The following is a 21,372-nucleotide window of genomic DNA, read 5'->3' as shown; positions in this document are numbered from 1 at the left end:
TCTGTTTGTACCTAAACAAGGATCGCTGTGACGTGATTTGTAAACCTGTTGTAAATTTGCTGATTCTGCTCTAAGGCCCAGGAGCTGTACCAGCTGATTGAAGGGCAGAACACCACACTTTGCAAGCTGCAGGAAATAGCCCATCACAGCCAGCTTGCTCAAAGCAAGGTGAAGATTTTGACCTGTTTTTTAATCAAAAAATGTAAATGTTGTCCTCAGTGTGAAAACATGTTGTCTTTTTGTCTTTTTGTCTTTTTGACCTTGGTCTGTGGTCGTTCCTTTCTTCAGGCTCCGGCAGGAGTTAGCGAGTCCTTGGCGCTCGCTCAGCTGCAGGGCGAGCTGGTCGGGGTGCAGAGCTCCCTGTTCTCTCTTGGACTGGAGCTGGAGGCCAGCCAGAGGAGTCTGAGACAGAGCCAGAGGCAAGCCGATGACCTGATGAGGTTCAAGGAGAGACTAAACTCAGATCTACAGGAGGCACTGCAGCACAGAGAGGTCACCGAAAAACACAATCAGGTCAGTCTGGTTGTGACAGTGTGAGTAAACCAAACATGTTACACAGCACGTTTAACATACTTTCTTTCTACTGCAGGACCTGCGCTGCGCCCTTCACAAACTTCGCACTGAGCTTCAGGCCAAAGAAGCAGCTTTAAAGGAGAGCGAAGCAGAGAAACACGCTCTGACGCAGGAGAAAGACCGGAGCGTCGCACAGCTCAAAAGCGCTCTGCAGGACAAGGAGCAACAGTTGCAGGTGACGTGCACAATCCCAGTCTGCTTACATAATATATATACTGTGTATATTCATACAGTATAGATATATATATATATTAGGCACACACACACTTCTTTTTTAGCCCATCTAAAAATATATTAATCTGTAGGAGTACTCAGAGATGGTGGAATCAACGGGAAGCTCCAAACCAAATCCAAGAGACGCCCTGCTGGAGAAACTGAGGGAGCGCATTAAAGAAAGAGACAGAGCTCTGGAGGTAAACAAGCACACAGATTCACAGCAGGGATTGAAACTTGTGGCAGATACTGAAAACAACTCATTTTAGCCACGGCTACATTCGCCCCAAATACACCATGTGATTCATGAACAAACTGATGTGCATTCATTGTCGGGACAGTGGAAAGGCTTTTAGTCACAAAAGAGTGTCAGTCAAGAGTCATGGGCACACAGCAATACAGACTCACAAACCAAAAGGTCAGTGTGCAGTAATGTTTTAGTGCAGTGGGAAGAAATATATGAATTAAAAAGGTGACGATGAAAAGCATGTGTTAAATCTCTCGGTGTTAGCTACTGCATAGCTAAACATTTTATGTAGTAAACTACAAAACTATGAAGTGCAAAGAACACGGTGAAGGTTGAGGATGCTTTTCCATCGCTGCCTGCAGCAATCTATCGATGACAAGTTCCACTGTGTGGAGGAGCGTGAGGGCCAGGTGAGGAGGCTGCAGCTGGCTGTGAGAGAGAAGGAGCGAGACCTGGAGAGACTCCGCTGCATTCTGTCCAACAACGAGGAGACCATCACGGTACGCTCGCGACACGCAGCATCATCATGTCCGAACTGTTTGGTGTGGAAACACTAGAACATACGTATTATGCAGATTAAAGCTCACAGTTTAAAACAAGCTTGAACCAACAAACCAATAAGCCAAGTGCATCATATTTAATATGATCAGGTTTTTCAGGTTTTATAGCATTAAACATATTACTCAGTATCTAAAGTTATGCACTGATATATTTTTGGTGATCGTGACCACCAGAGTCTTGACGGTTTGGTGCGGGGTAAAGAGCTGGAGCTGGAGCAGGCAGCAGAGGCCTACAGGAACCTCCAGTGGTTGAAGCAGCAGAGCGACGAGAAGGAGAGAAACTCCCTGAGAGAGAAAGACACCATCATAACCCAGCTGCAAGCAGCACTACAGACACGCAGCCAGGAGGCTCAGGTACACACTGACATTTACAACAGGTTTCTGTTTCAATTATTCTCAGTTGTTTGCGATGTAAATGTTCAAAGCTTTGAAAAACCACCCCATGTTGACAAACCTGTCTCACCAGTTTCTTACTAATTGCTCTGTTTGTTGTGTTGTGCGTGTGCAGGATCTCACAGCTGCCCTCGTCGCCAGAGTTCAGGCCGGTCCCACTGAGGTTGTGGAGGAGCTGAAGGCTCGGTTGGCTCTGAAAGAGAAACTCTTCCAGGAGCTTCTGGGAGACCGCAGCCGGCAGTCTAAGGAACACCAAGCACAGATCCAGGATCTGCTCAGCACTCTCAGCTCCAAAGACCAGTATCTGCAGGTGGGCGACATCGTGGCATCGAAGTGCAGCTGGTAGATTACAGGTTTGGGCCGTACAAAAAGGCGGTTCAGGAAGATAAAGTGTAACCTGATCTTTCTCTCTCTCAGGACTACTCCTACAGGCTTTCCTTAGTGATCAGTGAGCGGACTGGCCAGCTACAGGAGCTTCGCAAGCAGCTGTCAGAAAGAGAGCAGGAGCTGCATGAACTGAGATGGGACAAGGAGAGAGACACGGGAGGAGAGACGGAGCATCTGCAGAGTCTCCTTAAAGAGAAGGAGGCTTTTATCAAGGTACTTGCTCCGACATTTTGCCTTGGCTGTTTGTCTTTCTATAGATCCTGTACACCTGGTGTTCACAGGCTACTTTATCACACTGTCAGGAGCTGATGAAGGCCCAGGAAGAGGCCATGCAGCCGTTTTCCAAGGAGAGCGAGGCAGAGATTAAGGCTCTGAAGGAAGACATGCAGCTGGTGCTGAAAAAGGAGGCAGAGGCTCAGGTATCAGTGAAGCTGATCAGTGAATCAGTGATGCACTAAAATTTCATGTTTTTTAATCTTTTAGTGACATCTTTTGGTTCTTTTTCTGCAGAAGGAGATCTCTGCTCTACGTTCGTCTTTAGCTCACCAGCAGTCAGAAGGAGATGCCACAAAAGACAACACTGATCACAAAGTATGATTATTGCTTCATTTCGAGTCGCTTAGACAGTGTTTAGACATTTATATTCCTTAGGAAATAACCACTTTACTCCTTTTTAACCCTCCCCGCCACTGTGATTCAGCATGTGCTGGAGCAGCTGGTATCAGAGTACAGCAAGCTGAATGACGCCTTGAGGGCAGAGAAGAGGTTATACCAAAATCTCACTCACATTCATAAGAGTGACAGGTAGGAAAATTCCACGCAGGTCTTGTGACACTCTGGATTCCTGCAAAGCTTTTTTTTTTGTCCTTTCTTCTTTTTTTTTTTCAAAAACACCATTTTGTTCTGGTCTTTTTGATTTTGCAGCAGCTCAGAGAAGATCCAGGCCCTCCACATGGAGTTGGATTCAGTTCAGGCACTCCGCAGACAGCTGGAGGAGGTCCTGTCTCGGACCCGTAACACGGCCCTGCTACTGGACAGGGCAGCTAAAAGGCAGCCTGACTTTGGAGGTGGGAACGGGCAGGGTCCAGCCTCCAAGGCTGCAAGCACCATTGTCACCTGATGCTCTGTGTGACCACAGCACCACTCAGTGACACTCTAAATGTGAGATGGAGCTGTCTCCAACCACTGACGGTCAGGTTTATGAAACATTGCGTTCCTGAAGTAAGAGAAAGAGATCTATATTAAAAAAAAAAAAAAGCCAAAATCTGACCCTCAGTGTGCAGGCAGCTTTGTCCAAATAACACAAACACCCCTCTTAATGGTATGAAGTGAAAATGTGCAACTCAGAGTTTAATTTATTAATATATTTTGTGAGTGTGGTGTGAATCTGTTGGGTTTTTTTATATTGTTTTTTTGAGGATTGCCTGCATATTGCTTTGTAGCTCGATTGTTCTCTATTGCCATTTCTGTGTACTGTCTCTCACCGGTGTCGCTCTTCCAGCCTTACTGTCACAGTGAAGTCACGTCTTGTGGAGAAATTCAAGCTCATGCCTTACAGTGAAACGTCTCACCATCCATCATTTGTTTTATATCATCTGTTTGTCAGCAGGATTGTGCACGCTTAGCAAAGGCCCAGGAAACAAATCCAAAAAAGATGGCCTCGTACTTTCCTTTAGTTCTGTGTTAGCTCTGATTGATATGATATGATAGAGTAGGCTAGTCATTTTAGATATAAGCTGGCAGATGCTTTATGTTGTAGTAATTTGATATGATATGCATATTTTTAGCAGCTCTGCTTCTAGATCCAGCTTTGTACAGAGATAGGATAATCTACAGTCTAGACAGTGCTCTCTATTAATGACAGGAGATGTGAACACCAGAAATAAACCTTGCATATGAATTATTTATATGAGGTAGAGTACATTTTCTAGGGATTTTGTGCCCCCGATCTTTTCATCTAGCCTCACAGATGGAATCACCGTCAAAGCTCCTTCTACTTCTTCTTCTTTTTTTGTGTTTTAAATGCATCAAAAATAAACATGTGCTGGCTTTTTGTCAAAAGCACTTCTGGTATGGATTTCTCTTTATTGTGTTTAATTAGGAAACCTGAAATCCTCCACTTATTCCTTGACATACCTTCCGTCTTTCCCCTCAGAGCAACCCACAGTATATATCATCTCTCTGAACCTTTACCCAGAGTAGAAATATTATTTACCCGGCCTCCTCAGCCTCTCAACTTTGCCTTTTTTTGTCCTAAAGTGTAAATTTAAACCCATATGAACACGTGCTAGAACTTTTAATGTATAAATACAAAGGCAACAAACAGCAACATGTATTCTTAAAACAAACTCGGTCCCAATTAATGTTCCTTCATGTCCTTTCTCCCTCATGCATGATAGTGTGGCATGGTTTTCATGTTTGCATGGCTTCCACTGTAATGCCCAATGAGATATTCATAAACACAAAGCCCGTGTGACCAGTCACTCAGTGTCCTCACGATCTAGCTTGAATAAAAATACAATTCAAGTCCCTCTTCCTACACCTTCCTCATATGTGGTGACATTATGTAGTGTCACAATGTGTAAACAGGGTGCCACATTACACCAGTTAAGCCTGAAGGGACACATTACTCAATCCGTATTGCCTCAGCAGTTTTGCTGAGTTTCCTGCCCTCTCGCTAACAACACAGAGACATTTAGTGCTGTATGCTTCATTAAAGGTGGACACATTCTGATAATTAACACCCGTTAAACTTGCTCTGACTATGAAACAATCCTTTAATATGTCCCCACAATGCAGTGAGCAACTCTAGACACAAACCCACACCTATGATTCACATGTAGCTCTGTGCAGTGCGTGCGAAGGCCTATTATGTAAAACAGTTTCCCTTAGAAATTCTTTTCAGTCACTTTCCTGATGTTCCTGCTCTCTCTGTGAGTGTGTATACAATATTAAAAACAGAACAGAGAAGAGAGCATGCAGTACTCGGTCACAACAACCTCCTTTAATCCCTGCAAACAGTCGTTACCCTTAATCTGCTACAGTTGTGTCATTTTTAGGTGTTTAAAGTGGCCCTCACACACACACTGTTACTGAGTGCACCGGTTTTTTGGCTGGCTTGCAACTTATGACATAACATTTCCCTTAAGTCCCATGACTTCCAAAGTGGTGATTCAGTGGAGAGAGAGAGAGGACTGTGGAAAGAATGGGATAGAGTGGATGCCAGGGAGGGAGAGGCTTAAAAACTACAAGACTGAGAAGAAAACCAGGGGGTTTGAGATTTAAAGAAAAGAACCAAAGCAAGTGGATACTTTCCCTAAATGGTCATTTTGTTTCCAGAGCTCAGCACAGAGGAGGAAGAGGGAGACGATGAAGACGGCAGCAGTGAGGAGTTCACAGACAGCATAGAGGAGGATGACGATAGCGTGAATGCCAGAAGTTTGACCTCCGGTCAGGTAAAGTGCTTTTACTAACACTTCACTGTGACCATTAAGAGCATCTCACCTACTCCCATGACTTAAAGGGTAAGAACTAAGAAGTATTATTTCTAACTCTGTAGGCTTCTGTTAAGGCTCAAGGACCTGAGTGTGTGACCCGAGGGCTGGTGAGGGGGGCACAGTCCCAGACAGCTGATGTAAAGCAGCTCGATGAAGCAAAGAAGACACTCGAGTTCGAGCTTGAAGAAATAAAGTCACAGCTGGAGAGGGATGGATACACCTCTGTAGCTCAGATGAGGTGTGTAATTTGCTTTAAATGACTTACTGTTTACCTGATCGTGCTGTGTTTGATGGCACCATTATGCTTATTCGTCCTTCTGTTCGACTTTTGCTAGGAGTGCCCTGCAGAAGCTGCAAAGGGAGAACCAGGCCCTGAAAGAAAACCAAGTACGAGCTGGAGTGGTGGGGACAAACACAGAGAAGAGTCTGAGCCCAGAAGAAGAACAGGAAGAAGAAGAAGAAGAGGAGGAGGAAGAAGAAGAAGAGGAGGAGGAGGAAGAAGAAGAAGAGGAGGAGGAGGAGGAAGAGGATACTGAGGAAGAAGATGAACTGGAAACATCTCCGGTGCCGGCGGGGAAGCGAGGTCCTCCATGTGTTAGTCTGAGCAGCGAGCCAGGGAAGAGGCACTGCATGAGGCCATGCTCTCTGAACCTGGGCACACTGACATCTCACCATCTCACACACCAACCTGAAGCGGTAACACATTATGTCCTCATTATCTGATCATTATTACAGATTTAGTGTGATTCTCTTTAGTGTTAGAGAGAATAAAATGACCAGACAATTTAATACCAGAAAAAGTACTCAGATCATTAAATGTAACATATACAGTTTAGATGGGAAAATATGTTAGAAACATTTGAAGGGCAATAAAGTGTCACTAGTAAAGTTTAATTTAGAAAGTTAGCCTGATACTGCTTATAATTGGATCGTCAGTAATCCAGGTGTTCTAAATAGTTGTACTAACAAGTTTAAATGTAATCATATTATTTGTCATGCTTTACATATAAACGTAGCTCTTAAAAAAGAATCAGAAACAGTCAGTTAATGTCTTGTTATATGTGATATTTCAGTGCAAGAGATGCTGTATGACTAAATAATTAAATGATGTGCCTGTGAAGATTACACATCAGTGTTGCTTAGATGCTTTGCTTTTGCAGGAGACAGCAGTCGCCGGTGACAGCTCTCAGGTCAGAACGCTCTGGCGAGATAAAGAGGATGGCCTCCGTGAACAGGCGTCCCGTCTGCACGCTGATCTGACTCTGAGCCAGCAGGAGAACAGAGAGCTGCAAGAGAGGCTGATGGTGTCTGAGGCCACGGTCCAAGCTCAGGCCGAACAGCTGAAGGAGTACAGAGATCTGCTCAGTGAGTCACTCTGAGGAGCATGTATAAAGGAAGGCTGGGATGAGTTAGACAAATACATTTAAACATATTTAATTATTTGGTATAAAGAAATGAAGTAAGTTCTGCCTCATGTCTGTGCAGCCGAGACGTCTGTCCAGCAGGCCAACAAGCAGGTGCAGGTGGATCTTCAGGATCTGGGTTATGAAACTTGTGGCCGGAGTGAGAACGAAGCAGAGAGAGAAGACACCAGCAGCCCAGGTGATGAACAAAGATCTGATTCACTTTCGACCAAAAACATGCTCTCTAAGATACTCTCATTAATTATGTCTCACCTCTCCTCCTTGCAGAGTTTGACGACCTAGAGATGTGCACGTCGCTGTCCCATCCTCAGGACTGTGAGGGTGGTGGCTGGTACGCTGGAAGCTGCAGCAGTAACAGAGGCGCTTATGAAATGAGGGATGAGTCGGCGTCTCTCCAGCATCTGGTCCAGGATCTGCGCTCACAGCTGACTCGCTGTCACAAAGTGATCCGTGGACTGCAGCTCCGTGTCCGGTCTTTGTCTGTGACCAGCGACTACGCCTCCAGCTTGGAGCGCACCCCCCGCAAGGTACTGACTCACCAACAAATACTGTACTTTAAATTTATTTAATGTTAAAGAAAAAACAATTCAAAAAACAAGGGTTTTTTTGCTTTTCATCCTCACCCTTTAGGTAAACTGGGCGCTTGAAAGATCACCAGCCCCGAGTGGTGTGGATGAGGATGAAGGCTGGTTATCTGATACCCAAGGGGCTCGTCCAGGGTCCAAGCCCAGCAGGGAGCTCCAAGAACTGATGGAACGAGTCGCGTCGCTGGAGGCTCAGTTGAAAACTACCAGATCGGAGGGCAAAGGCCAAGCAGAAGAAGGGAAATGTGCCACCTGGCCTGGGTAGGTTAGCAGCGATAAAGTGGCAGTGTTGCACATTTACTTTTTATCTAGAATCAGTTGATGTATGCGCATAAGAGCGAGACTAATCTCCCTTAACACTGCGGTGCATTTTGTCCCTGTGGCGGCTGATTGTCTTCCGCACTGTGCAGGAAGTACAACTCTCTGATCCAGGCTCAAGCTCGTGAGCTGTCCCACCTGAGGCAGCGGATGAGAGAAGGGCAAGGAGTCTGTCACATCCTGACCCAACACCTGGGAGACACCACCAAGGTGCTGCAAACACACTCACTGATTCAGTGATATTTTCTACATTTTATCAACATGGAGAGAGAATAAAGTTCTAGCAAAGTTCATAGCAGATTCTCACAGATGCACTAAACGTCAACAACTTTCAGGCTTTTGAGGAGCTCCTGCGGGCCAATGATATTGACTACTACATGGGTCAGAGCTTCAGGGAGCAGCTGGCACAGAGCACTGCCCTGGCACAAAGAGTGGTCACCAAGATTAGTGGACGTAAGGAACTTTTTTTTTTAACTGTTTCTACTGTTATTTAAAATCTCACCGCTCCATCTTTCCTCTTTTCTCTCCACAGGAGAACGTGTAGAGAGCCATGATGACAAGACAGGCCACGAGTTACTCGCCTTGCGGTAAGTGAGCTTGTTCATATCTACATGTGTGATGTGAGAATATGTAGGAGATTAAACTATTTTAGGGTGGTAGCAATTAAACCAAGGAGCGATCTTTGCTCAAAATCAAGCAACCAGCAACATCTGGGGATGAAAAGTGAAGCCATCACTGTTCGAATAATTAGTTGAGCCTGGTTCCAAAATCAAGTCAGTCCCCAGAAACTGACACAGACCACAATTTAAGCAGAAGCATGAAGATCAGTTTTGGTCTTTATCAAAACTGCAGTGTCACCTGCAGTTTTGTGATCTGTTGACCCCCACTGAACTTAATAGCTCACTTTGCAGCACTAAGTCTGTCCCGCTGATTAGTTTGCTCTGTCATGTGACACGCTGTGAGGAGCTGTATGCATAGCTACTTATGTTGGAGAGAAGACAGAAGGTCTGCTGTTAATCCACACGCGGGCCACCACGCGGATCGTTTAAGTTACTCTAGCTGAACAGACAGCTTCCCGGTGTCCACCCAGACAGGCTTTAAAATGCTCAGTGTTTCTGTATCCTTCACAGCTTGGCACACTGTTTCTGTTGGATTCATGCTAAGTCACTTATTCGTGGATTTCTGTTGTATTGACGCTTGCTGCTGTACTGATAAATATTTGTTTTGAAATATTTTCCAGCATGCAACATTTTTAAGGGTCATCAGGAAAGCTGGTGAAATAAAAAAACAAAGACACTTAAAAAAAAAAAAAGATGCTGTCAGAGAGCCAGGGGACCCAAAACAGCAAGAGAGACACAAATACATAGCATGAGGGTCTCTAAGGCCTCTAGACCCACTTGTGACTCACTAGAAGTGATTTCTCATCTTCTATATAAATGTGTCTGCATGGTCAGTTTGTCTCATTTAATTTCATTCGACTATGGTTGCAATTCTTTTGGGTGTTTACACAGAAGATGTCCACACATCGTTGCATCACACACATTATTGATGCAAGAACAGAACAGGACATCATGTGATGTCTCAAAATTTTGGCCAGCCAATGAGGATGGATGATGACAGTGCATAAATTTACAGTAGTCAAGAACATAGTGTGGTAGCTATGCAAGCCTTTGATTTAGTAGTGATTTTAGAACTGTATAAAAAGTACCTAAAACTACTGTAATCCATGGCTTCCTGGAGCCATAGTATGTTGTTGACAGGCATGAAGGCACTATTAACATAAAATACACATTAATAGGCATCTTATTAGGACTTATAAGCACCTCACACCCTATTAGTTAATGCTCTTTAAATGGGCTTTAATATAAAGTGAGTTATCCTGTGCTCATATAGGGAAGAAGAGCTCTTTTTACAGTAACAGTGTTGTTTATGTTGTCTAATATTACTGGAATATTTCCTTTCCTATTTCCCTCAGTGTTGATGAGTTTTCTGTTTTCTGTGCATCCAAATGAAAAAACTGGCAAAGAAGCAAATGTAAAAGCCTTTACTTCGATTCGAGGAGGAACTAGTTAGACTTTCATCAGAACCTTGAACTCAAAAAACATTTTTTTGATCATGACTCAAGAGTTCGGAGGCTAATTCCTACAAAGAACACACAAATGTGTAATAGAATGAAATGAAAGTGATTAGGTTTAATATCTCAAAGGTCAGAGTTCAGTTTCACTGTGATATCATGACCTTCTGTCCACGTGCAGGTTAAGTAAGGAGTTGCAGCAGAAAGATAAAATCATCGAATCACTCCACACGAAGCTGCAGCACCGTCCCGAGACCCCGTCCAGTTGCCACGCCCTCTCTGAGACTACGGACCAATCAGATAGGACCTCCTTGGTGTCCGATGAGTACCAAACCAATGAAGACTTGGAGCTGTGCTCTGATTTGGACACCAGGGAATATCAGGAGGAACACCGACTCCGGCAGCCAGGACTCGGATCAGATCCGGAAGGTATCGTTGATGTTAATCTCTCTTTCTGTGAAATGCATCTTTCTATCATTTCACCTTCCATTCCCCTCTTTTAGTCCGTTCCTCTATCCCACCACCTCTTCCTCCTCCTCCTCTTCATGGCCTCCTCAAGTCTTCAAGCAGCTGTCCCAACATGCTTTGCACAGCCGCTGTGGGTTTGACCAGAGGTAGGGGAGTCACAGATGGCTGTTGACTTGCAAAGATCATTTTCTTTTTTCCTCCTCATCCTTTCGTCTTCTGTATGTGTCCTGTCATTCTCCTCCAGCCCTTTTCAGTGAGCCTGTCTCCTCCTCCCTCTCTATCCCCTCTGGCCCTGACGGCTGGGGTCACGAAGTTATCTTTGACCCCCGGCCCAGAGCTCTCTCTGTGATGGCTGTTCGCCCAGAGCTGGACACGCTGTACAAACAGATGAATGAGCAGAATAGGGGTGAGGGGCCAAAGAGAGTGTGCCATGTGTGGAAAATACTCAAAACCTGTCTGAATCTACAGTCACACTTGGAATTGTATAGAATGTTTGACTGATCTCTGACAATTTGTGTGTGTGTGTGTGTACATGTGTTTGGATGGCTGGCTACAGGCTTCCCAGAGCCTCATGACAAGGCTCTGTTCACCCTTTCATCTGATCACCACAACCAGCATGGCCTGTCAAGCTACAGCCAGCTATCCCATCATGCCTTTCAACCCTACCAGCTGGGGGGCATCCCTACAGGCCACTTAATGAAGTCTGACTCAGGTTTAATGTCAGGGGGGCCTTTGTGGGACATGGAAAACTTTGTCGGAGGTTATTCTGGATCATCTGCGCACCAACCAGGAAGCAGCCAAACAGGTGTGACACACAAATGCAGTGAATTTATTTTTGGAATATTTATGTAACTTAAGAGCTTCTTTTTAAATGAACCGTGCATGAAGAAGTTGAATGAACAATACAACATTTTTATTATATGACTTTCTTTCAGGGGTAAATTTGATAGAGGAACACCTGCAGGAGGTGAGGTGTCTTCGCCAACGCCTGGAGGAGTCCATTAGGACCAATGAGAGGCTTCGTCAACAGCTTGAGGAAAAACTGGCCACCACTGGACGTGATGGAGGTAATGCAGCTTTCCACACTTGAGTAACAACAAACATCGGCGCATCTTTGTCTCTAAAAAATGACACAATGTGTTTTTTCCAGGGGCTCCAACCAACATTTATATTCAGGGACTGGACACAGTCACTCAGCTGTCCAATGAGATCAGAGTCCTGAAGGAAGAAAACTTGGGTCTGCAGTCCCGCTTGCAGGCCAGCACAGGTACTTCAGTATAAAGGCAACAGACATTTAAGACAGTTTGTTTTGTTTTTTATTTTTTTAAATAAACCCATTCAGTCTCTCCTATGCTCTCAGACACAAGTGAGGAGGTGGTGCAATTGAGGGAGGCGGTGTTTACAGCACGCGCTCGCCTGAAGCAATCAGAGCTGGAAGCTGAGCAGTGGAAGGAGGAGCTCAGACGGCTTCAGGCCCACAGTCAGGAGCAGGGACAGCAGATTCACACATTAAGGCAGGAGCGGCAGGCGGGGCAGGAGAAAACCAACAGGTGTGTGCAGATAATGGCTGTGTCTGTCTGCGTGTTCACATCATCGCTAACTGTTTTATTACTATACCGTATCTGTGCATTAACAGGCTCCAGCATGAGGTGTCACTACTCCAGCAGCAGCTATGTGAGAGCAGGGAACTGATCCACTCCCTGCAGAGCGAACTACACGTCTATGATCGAGTGTGTTCCAGCACAAAGGCCAACAAAGGTCAGTCTATCAAATTAGCTATACACAACATCCTACCATAGATATATACAGTGGCTTGCAAAAGTATTCGGCCCCCTTGAACTTTCCCACATGTGTCACATTACAGCCACAAACATGAATCAATTTTATTGGAATTCCACGTGAAAGACCGATACAAAGTGGTGTACACGTGAGAAGTGGAACGAAAATTATATATGATTACAAACATTTTTTACAAATAAATAACTGAAAAGTCGGGTGTGCGTAATTATTCAGTCCCCTGAGTCAATACTTTGTAGAACCACCTTTTACTGGAATTACAGCTGCCGGTCTTTTAGGGTATGTCTCTACCAGCTTTGCACATCTAGAGACTGAAATTCTTGCCCATTCTTCTTTGCAAAACAGCTCCACAGCTGCTCTGTGACGGCCTCAGAGGTTGTCTAAGAGAATATTGGGAGCAACAACATCATGAAGTCCAAAGAACACACCAGACAGGTCAGGGATAAAGTTATTGAGAAATTTAAAGCAGGCTTAGGCTAAAAAAAGATTTCCCAAGCCTTGAACATCCCACGGAGCACTGTTCAAGCGATCATTCAGAAATGGAAGGAGTATGGCACAACTGTAAACCTACCAAGACAAGGCCGTCCACCTAGACTCACAGGCCAAACAAGGAGAGCGCTGATCAGAAATGCAGCCAAGAGGCCCATGGTGACTCTGGATGAGCTGCAGAGATCTACAGCTCAGGTGGGGGAATCTGACCATAGAACAACTATTAGTCGTGCACTGCACAAAGTTGGCCTTTATGGAAGAAGAAGAAAGCCATTGTTAACAGAAAACCAGAAGAAGTCCCGTTTTCAGTTTGCCACAAGTCATGTGGGGGACACAGCAAACATGTGGAAGAAGGTGCTCTGGTCAGATGAGACCAAAATGGAACTTTTTGGCCAAAATGCAAAACGCTATGTGTGGCAGAAAACTAACACTGCACATCACTCTGAACACACCATCCCCACTGTCAAATATGGTGGTGGCAGCATCATGCTCTGGGGTTGCTTCTCTTCAGCAGGGACAGGGAAGCTGGTCAGAGTTGATGGGAAGATGGATGGAGCCAAATACAGGGCAATGTTGTAAGAAAACCTCTTGGAGTCTGCAAAAGACTTGAGACTGGGGCGGAGGTTCACCTTCCAGCAGGACAACAACCCTAAACATAAAGCCAGGGCAACAATGGAATCGTTTAAAACAAAACATATCCATGTGTTAGAATGGCCCAGTCAAAGTCCAGATCTAAATCCAATCGAGAATCTGTGGCAAGATCTGAAAACTGCTGTTCACAAACGCTGTCCATCTAATCTGACTGAGCTGGAGCTGTTTTGCAAAGAAGAATGGGCAAGGATTTCAGTCTCTAGATGTGCAAAGCTGGTAGAGACATACCCTAAAAGACTGGCAACTGTAATTGCAGCAAAAGGTGGTTCTACAAAGTATTGACTCAGGGGACTGAATAATTACGCACACCCCACTTTGCAGTTATTTATTTGTAAAAAATGTTTGGAATCATGTATGATTTTCGTTCCACTTCTCACGTGTACACCACTTTGTATCGGTCTTTCACGTGGAATTCCAATAAAATTGATTCATGTTTGTGGCTCTATCTATCTATCTATCTATCTATCTATCTATCTATCTATCTATCTATCTAAGTGTCCCTTACTTTGGTGCCATCTGGTGGTAGATGAACAAACAGATAAATGGGCTATAAAAAGAAAAAAAACCCAAATCACTGGATGTTTTTCTGTGAATTCCAATTCACAGAATTCTTTGCAGCTCAAGAAAAGCTCTAATGTATGACAAATATGAAAGGAGGAAAGAATAAAACCCTCTAAACCCCTCGCAGCACCTAAGCACAGCTGTGCCTAACACGTTCTCATATTTGTGCATTTCGTCTTTCGTCTTCAGGCTACCTGTGCGAGGTACCAGTTCTACCAGTAGAGCTGGGGGAGTTGTTGGGAGAGGTGAGGAGTCTACGGGCTCAGTTGCAAAACAGTGTCCAGGAGAACAGCGCTCTCAAACAGCTGGAGCTCCACAAGCAGCTGGAACAAAAGCTGGGCGTGGGCTCACCTCGGACTCCCTCGCTCTCTGCTCTCACTGCCAGCCCTCAGAGGGAAAACTTCTACAGACGTCAGCTGCTTCATGGTGAGACATGACTGGGCGTGACTCCATCACGCTACAGTGTAAAATGCCTGTGATGTTCAGTGTGCAGTGGTAAAGTTTGCAGTGTGTCCAAGCCTGTTTGCCTATCTGTGTGCTCCGCAGACCCAGCTCCATCTCCACCAGTCAGGGACATTGGTCTCTTTAACTGTGGATCTCCTGGTCCTCCATACTCAGACTTGGATGACAGCCATAGCACTGCCAATGGTGTGACTTAACTTCAGTTACCGCAACTTAATTTGACTTAATATGAAGAAGGTTTATTTGCTTTCTAACAATAACTGCACTTTTGGTTTGTGTAGTTTGAAGGAATTCTAATTTCCATAAAATAAAAATTAAAAAACAGCTTCATTCGAAGTCCTTCCACAATACAATCCAGCTCTTTTGTCTCCAGCAGACCCTCTTGATCCACACTCTGAGCTGGAGGGGGATGCGCCCGATGGATCATTCGCGAACCGTCATGGTCGTCACGCCATTGGTCACGTGGATGACTTCAGTGCTTTGCAGCAGCAAGTTCTCGAGGGCCGGAGCCTCGTCCAGCGCATGGAGATGACCCTGCAGGCCTGCCTCGGTCCACCAATGCTGGATGTAAACCAGAAACAGAGCAGCGAGCTGGTGTGTTTTCACCATCCTAGCAGTCGGCGACAACTGAAAATAAAAAGTAATGAGCATAGAGCACGAGTAACTAACTGAGCTGTGTTTGCAGATTATGGATTACGGATGTGTTAGGAGTCTTCTTTCTAACACCAAGACTCTGAGACAGATCTTGGAGGAGGCAACGTCTCTGCTGAAGATGTTCTGGAGAGCAGCTCTTCCCAGCACGGATCCCTCCATCCAGAACCTTAAGAAGGTTTTAAAATTACGCATTGTCTTATTTGTTTATTTGGCCTTTAATAGCATCAAACAACTTATGTTAAAATAAATGTTAACAGAGTATATCTGTATGTATTTGTGCATGCAGGAGCAGTGCATGCAGGAGGAGATCTTGTCCTTGAAACTGCGAGTGTCTGAGCAAGAAGAAGTTCTTAAGGGGACAATACAAAGACTGAGGAGCACCAGCCGCACCAAGGAGAGCATGGAGCACTTCATAGTCAGCCAGCGTGAGTGTTTACGTGCATGTGTGTGTGTGTGTGTGTGTGTGTGTGTGTGAGAGAGAAACAGGAATGTGGGAAGGTCAATTGTACTCATCCCTTTACTGATGCCTAATAAGGTATGAGTAAAGGGAAGTAAGATACAGAGAGGTTCTCAGCAGACAACAATGCTAGTCCCTTCTCGGAAATGTCGTCTGTTTAGAGTTCAGAAATAATAAAGCAGGTGGTTCATGGTCCCTTGGGATGCATGCTTCTGCAGATTTTGCACAAACATACAGTCCTGCCTTTCGTGTCCCACGTCCAGATGCCACCAAAAACAGCTGTATGGAATAACATCATAAGGAATTCCTTACCCCCTGACCTCAGAAATATTAGTTCATTCTCTCTTTTTAAGTCCACCCTCAAAACTCATCTGTTTAAAATTGCTTATGTTTAAACCTCTGTATGCTCTTAACTTTTATCTGTTATTCTTATTATTGTGTATATTTCCAGTTTTTTGTGTTTTTATTTGTTGTACAGTGTCCTTGGGTGCTTTGAAAGGTGCTATTTTTTAAATAAAATGTATTATTATTATTATTATTATTAAGTAATACAATAAAAACAAAAAAGAAACATTGTCCTTGTTTTCTACAGTATCAAGGACTCGTGATGTGCTGAAAAAAGCAAGGACAAATTTAGAGGTAAGCCATGTGCGCAGCCTCGGTTACATCACTTACATATTCTTAGCTTATCTGTGTTTGTATTCCACAGGTCACAGTATTGTGTTAATCAGGATTATGTGTTGTGATGTGTGTTGTAAATTCATTACTGCTGGCTTTTCTGTCCCACCTGTTCCTTCATCCTTACTTTGTGTCTTCTCTCCTCTTCCCTGGTCTCCTCTCTTCCTTTCCATGACCCCCCCCCCCCCCCCCCAGACGAATAAGCTGAGACTTTCCTCTCTAAGTTCCTCCTCTTCCTCTCCTTATGCTGGTAATTGTCTGACATCCTGTGCGCTTGTAAATAGGTAGACGTTGTCCCAGATACATGTTTTATTAGATAACATAGTTCGTCCCTCCTGAAGTGACATTGATCATGTAATCTGGGGCAGCTTTTACCTGCGTGTGGAGTTTTGCTTTTTCTAATCATCACAGCTTTACCATCCTGTCTAACAGCAAACTCCATCCCGACTTGCATTTTTAGCATTTAATTACATTTTTCATTAAATATAACAGGAGATATAGTGGAGGTGATTCTGGTCCAGAGTATAAAACAAGCTGACCACACACTGCTTTGTTGACTATAGAGAAAGTTGGAGTTGGATGCCAATTGGATGTATTTTTTAAGTGATGATGGTTGTGGAGGAGTTTTAAAAGACCGTGAGTCGTTCCCGAGTCGTTCTTGAGTTGTTCTGAGCGCTATTTTACGTCAGCGTGCCTCTAGTGTTAATGCTAAGTCTATTTACAGCTTCCAGTGTGAGTGCAAAAATAACTGCACATACTCATAGCTCCCATTCTGTATGTATGCTGCACGAGCGTCACTGAATGATGTGCACACAAACTTGTGTGATGACTTTAAGGAAGTTTCGATTGCTTTGTTATTGCCAACAGACATGCAGCTCTCAGCTGAGATTGTGTGTGTGTGTGTCTTTGTGAAAGATGTTTTAAAGGACAGCATTTCTTTTTCTTGTATCATTCTTCATCCTCAGCTTTCCATCTGCAAGGAGTTGGGGATTTTCTCTTACTGCTAACATTTTACACAGCAATCCCCTCCTGCTTTTGTTTTTAAAAGAATAGTGGGACATTTTGGGAAATAAAAGTTTTATCTGTAAAATGGTGCATACACATCACATGGGTATCCAGCACATCTGTGATGATACCTTTAATTCTGATTAATTAATTACAGTACTTAAGATACCTCTCATTTCCTTATATTTTCCTTTTAGGGAGTCAGACTTTATTGTTGATTTTTTAAAGTGGTCTTCAGCAAGTTGTTTTCCAGGCTTTTTGTAGGCTTTTGGCTACTTTTTCACTCATTTTCAGACCAATATTTCACCTGACTGTACTTACAGGTCAGGACTTGCTGCTTTTTTGTTATGTTATGTCTCTCGACACTGACCTATGAATCATCCAAGGCCAAAAAAGACACCTAAACTCAGTGGATGAATCAGTGTTGTATCTACACATAACAGACAATATCTTCAGTCAATTCGTGACTAGCAGCTTATCACAAAAATACTTCATTTGTTTTCATTTCTTTAGTTGAATCTATATAAAACACAAAGATAAAGCAATGTTATGGGTGTGAAATTGTATTTTTGCACCAACAAGGTGATTCCCACAGAGCTAGCATTTCTTAGCATTTCTCAAAATGCTGTGCAGTGTGGAAACCGGACAGAATAAGAGAATAAAAAAAGTGGCAGGCCTATAAACCTATCCACAGCAGATGAACACCATCTGAAAGAAATAAGTCTGTCAAGGAACCAAGCTTAATTAAAGGAAACACTGAGGACTTTTTACAGCTTTTCTCAAAATGAGGTTTATGCATCATATTTTACAGAGCAGTCTAAAAAAAAGACTCGCCAGAAAAGACTGCAGAAAGTAGCAGTGTGCAGTTCACAGATAGCATTTTTTTTTTATCAAGCTGAATGTTAATTTGTGAATTTGAGAGTTCTGGAAGATTCATTTTTAAGTTCAGGTTTAAGTTGTAAGCTAAAGACTGTACAATAATAGAGTGAAAACTCCAACAATCTGAAAATCCTCTTTGACCAAGCACTTGGCAACAGTGGGAAAGAAGAACTTCCTTTTAACAGAAAGAGACCTCTGGCTCAGGGAGTAGCGTGTTCCCCAAAATGTCAAACTATTCAGTCAACATCTCACCGCTCTGGTCAGTTTTATTCACCTGTATTATGTATGTAAGGATTGTTTACTAATAACATTCCCATTTCCTTCTTGTTCTTTTCCTCAAAAAAAATAAAAAAAAATCCAGCTGAAGAGCCAGGAAGTGCTGCCAGAGAGCGGCCTGCTGATCGCAGTTTCCTGAAGACCGGTGGTGCTTCTGGAGTCACAAGGGCCAGTCAGCGTACGGCAGCGAGAAAGCGCAGCAGCCAATGCCTGCTTTAGACTTTCAAAGAACCAGCCTAAATGCTACGACCTCTGACCTCTATGCTGAAACAGCCAAGACCCACAATCCCACCTTTCCCCTCACAACCCCTGCTCTTTACCGCCATCCAGCCATAGATGCTTCAGTCCTTTCCTCCTCCAGGCACTGTGTACACAGTGCAATCTGCACCTGGAGGCTTACCTGATTCCCCTCGCCCACTCCACTGTTTGTGACATCCCCCACCATCATGTGTATTATTGTCTTTGAGTGATACAGTCAGCAGTTTGCCTTGTAGTGTGTGTGTCAGAAGAAGGTGTTTAAAATGTGCCTATGAAGGCTTCAGTGATGTGACGGAAGTGGTCGAGGATGCCTTTAGATGCCGGGTTACACAGAAAGAATTTGGGTATTTATCAGGTAAAGATTTTACATCACTGGACAGCTTAAAGATGCACACCGCCTTACCTGCGTTAAAGGCATCCCTGAGAGAGAGCCAGACAGCCTGTGGATGGAAGAGATGTTCATGCATGTTTAAAATGGCTTGTGAAAGGAATTCTGCACACACATACACACACACACACACACACACATATGTGTGAGTGTGTGTGTGTGTGTGTGTGTGTGTGATGGAAGCCAGCCCACTCAAAGACAAGACAGCTTCAACTTTGACTGCCACAGAAACTCAAGTACTTATTCTTGTGGCATTCTAATTAAAAAGGACACCTTGCAAATGCAATGCAAAGAAAAATGACACTGACAATGTATCATTACACACAGTGGAGGAATGTACAGTAGGTAGTCGATCACTGCTATTAGTTTGCTACTAGCTATATCTGTGTTTGTGGAGGAAGCTCATGAATGGTATGACAGACATTAGCCGAGGCTTAGAAACAGCTGAACAGGAAGGTTCCATTTCAGTCACAAACGTCCTCTTTTAGACCCCAGAGGTGCTTTATTGGCATCCAACTCCAAACTGAAAAATGCTAAACAAGTCACAGAATTGTGAAGCTGGCTGATTCTGATTTCCACGCTGGACTATAGTTTGTAAAAAGAGGTTCGAGTACTCAAATGGAACCAGGCTAAACACGCGTATTCACTCCTCTGCAGGAGTTCTCATACGAGCATGTGCAATAACGATATAGTTTCTTGAATGATTATGCTGCACTGGGTTATTACTTCTTCGCCCAACACTGAATTATTATCATTCACGCTCATACTGATGTTAGGTGACAAACGGTGTTACGATTATACTTATTTTTCTCGAGTGTTTATGCATGACAGAGATTGTAAATGTTGAAAATTTAGGCTATGGAACAGGGGTTCGCCAAAACTTGCCAAAGTTTGAACTTTGAACTCTGTACTTCACTCTGACTTGCCTTATCCATGCGAATGGCGAAACCCCAGTTGGTTCAGGTCGGTGGGGTTACACAAGTGTTAAGTTATTGGGTGGGCCTGTTGAACCACAGAGACGGTAACCGTTAGACAGCTGTGTTCATTTAATTTAGAACTGTGTGACAGAAATGAGCTCCTTTATTGGACCAAAAGAAAAAACTCAACCAAGTGGCCATATGCTATTGTCTTTGCTATTTCTCTTGGTTCAGGCCATCCTAGCATTCCCATGGCAACGGCAATATGGATGATGCAAACTTTGGCAGGCTGCTGGTGGGGTCGTTGTTCCATAATTCACTTACTTCACATTTAGTTTGGCATGTTTTCTTGCTGTACATTTGCCATTTTATGCTGATGTTTTGTGTGAGTGCGTGCGTGGAAACATTGAACATTTGCTTTTTTGCAAAGTTGATTACCTGGGTAGCTGTGCAATAGCTTGATATGTTTTATTTTGATGTTAAACATCATTGAATTCTAAGTGTGTTTGCAATGTATGATTTCCATGCAGTGTACGTTAAGAGGTTTGTGTCACTTTGAATCACTTAGTCATATATAGGCTGTCTGCTAAGTAAACTATGCCTTCGTGATATTTACGACACTGATCACAATGCCATCCACCTGTAACGAAGCTCTGATTGATGTTGCTTTACTTGCCTTCAAATTTTAGCTCGAGAGCCTCTTAAGTCTGCTCTCAGTGGTAGAAATGGCCTTCGACAAGCGTCTACCTGAGTTCTGCCAAATTAGGTTTTGTTTGCGCTCGAGTCTTCAGAAAAAAAAGAAAAAAGTTGCCAAGTTTTACAAAAAGTGGTAAAAAGTTTTGAAGATTTGTGTACTGTAAATAAAATTAAAAGCCAGTGACTGGAAAGATTATGAAGTGTTTGATTCACAGAGCACCTTATAAGAGCGTAAACAAAGCCTTTTTGTTGAGGAGGGAACCAATAATACTTTGTTGGTGCTGAGTTGCATATGTATATTGTGCTCTGATTGGTGCAGCTTTTTTTCCTGAGTTTGTGCATAATGAACTAGAAGGCCGATGCAGGACTCTTCAGGATCCTGTCTCTGATGAGTTAACCGTGTGTTGTGTTGGCAAAAGTATTACCACTGAAAGATTTTGGGAAACAATAAAATTTTAAAAAACAC

At 43.7% G+C, this 21,372-nt stretch overlaps 1 protein-coding gene across 10 annotated transcripts in view; it reads left to right on the top strand.

Moving 5' to 3' along the window:
* Window positions 1-21,097, top strand: part of LOC102782713 (myomegalin) — a 48,756-nt gene extending 27,659 nt beyond the window's left edge. For 2 of the 10 annotated variants that reach the window (XM_087832538.1, XM_087832529.1), the window contains 38 exons: window positions 76-168; window positions 289-513; window positions 590-748; window positions 879-986; window positions 1,396-1,533; window positions 1,768-1,947; window positions 2,102-2,296; window positions 2,404-2,586; window positions 2,676-2,792; window positions 2,884-2,964; window positions 3,074-3,177; window positions 3,298-3,440; window positions 5,713-5,828; window positions 5,933-6,108; window positions 6,206-6,566; window positions 7,031-7,235; window positions 7,356-7,472; window positions 7,562-7,821; window positions 7,925-8,139; window positions 8,289-8,406; window positions 8,532-8,649; window positions 8,729-8,783; window positions 10,452-10,699; window positions 10,774-10,884; window positions 10,983-11,144; window positions 11,295-11,543; window positions 11,674-11,805; window positions 11,889-12,005; window positions 12,081-12,288; window positions 12,375-12,496; window positions 14,426-14,662; window positions 14,783-14,884; window positions 15,072-15,292; window positions 15,384-15,527; window positions 15,639-15,777; window positions 16,402-16,448; window positions 16,683-16,737; window positions 18,733-21,097. In XM_087832538.1, coding sequence (XP_087688664.1) covers window positions 76-168; window positions 289-513; window positions 590-748; window positions 879-986; window positions 1,396-1,533; window positions 1,768-1,947; window positions 2,102-2,296; window positions 2,404-2,586; window positions 2,676-2,792; window positions 2,884-2,964; window positions 3,074-3,177; window positions 3,298-3,440; window positions 5,713-5,828; window positions 5,933-6,108; window positions 6,206-6,566; window positions 7,031-7,235; window positions 7,356-7,472; window positions 7,562-7,821; window positions 7,925-8,139; window positions 8,289-8,406; window positions 8,532-8,649; window positions 8,729-8,783; window positions 10,452-10,699; window positions 10,774-10,884; window positions 10,983-11,144; window positions 11,295-11,543; window positions 11,674-11,805; window positions 11,889-12,005; window positions 12,081-12,288; window positions 12,375-12,496; window positions 14,426-14,662; window positions 14,783-14,884; window positions 15,072-15,292; window positions 15,384-15,527; window positions 15,639-15,777; window positions 16,402-16,448; window positions 16,683-16,737; window positions 18,733-18,866 — 5,895 coding nt within the window. In that variant the 3' untranslated portion in view covers window positions 18,867-21,097. The remainder of the gene's footprint in view (window positions 1-75; window positions 169-288; window positions 514-589; window positions 749-878; window positions 987-1,395; window positions 1,534-1,767; window positions 1,948-2,101; window positions 2,297-2,403; window positions 2,587-2,675; window positions 2,793-2,883; window positions 2,965-3,073; window positions 3,178-3,297; window positions 3,441-5,712; window positions 5,829-5,932; window positions 6,109-6,205; window positions 6,567-7,030; window positions 7,236-7,355; window positions 7,473-7,561; window positions 7,822-7,924; window positions 8,140-8,288; window positions 8,407-8,531; window positions 8,650-8,728; window positions 8,784-10,451; window positions 10,700-10,773; window positions 10,885-10,982; window positions 11,145-11,294; window positions 11,544-11,673; window positions 11,806-11,888; window positions 12,006-12,080; window positions 12,289-12,374; window positions 12,497-14,425; window positions 14,663-14,782; window positions 14,885-15,071; window positions 15,293-15,383; window positions 15,528-15,638; window positions 15,778-16,401; window positions 16,449-16,682; window positions 16,738-18,732) is intronic. The other 8 variants (XM_087832539.1, XM_087832532.1, XM_087832533.1 and 5 more) reach the window with 8 other exon arrangements.
* Window positions 21,098-21,372: the final 275 nt, after the last annotated feature.

Source organism: Neolamprologus brichardi, chromosome 18, assembly GCF_056152115.1.
Source record: "Neolamprologus brichardi isolate AB-2024 chromosome 18, ASM5615211v1, whole genome shotgun sequence".
Lineage (NCBI taxonomy): Eukaryota > Metazoa > Chordata > Actinopteri > Cichliformes > Cichlidae > Neolamprologus > Neolamprologus brichardi.
Note: the sequence above shows the minus strand (reverse complement) of the source record. Positions and strands in the feature narration are given on the sequence as shown.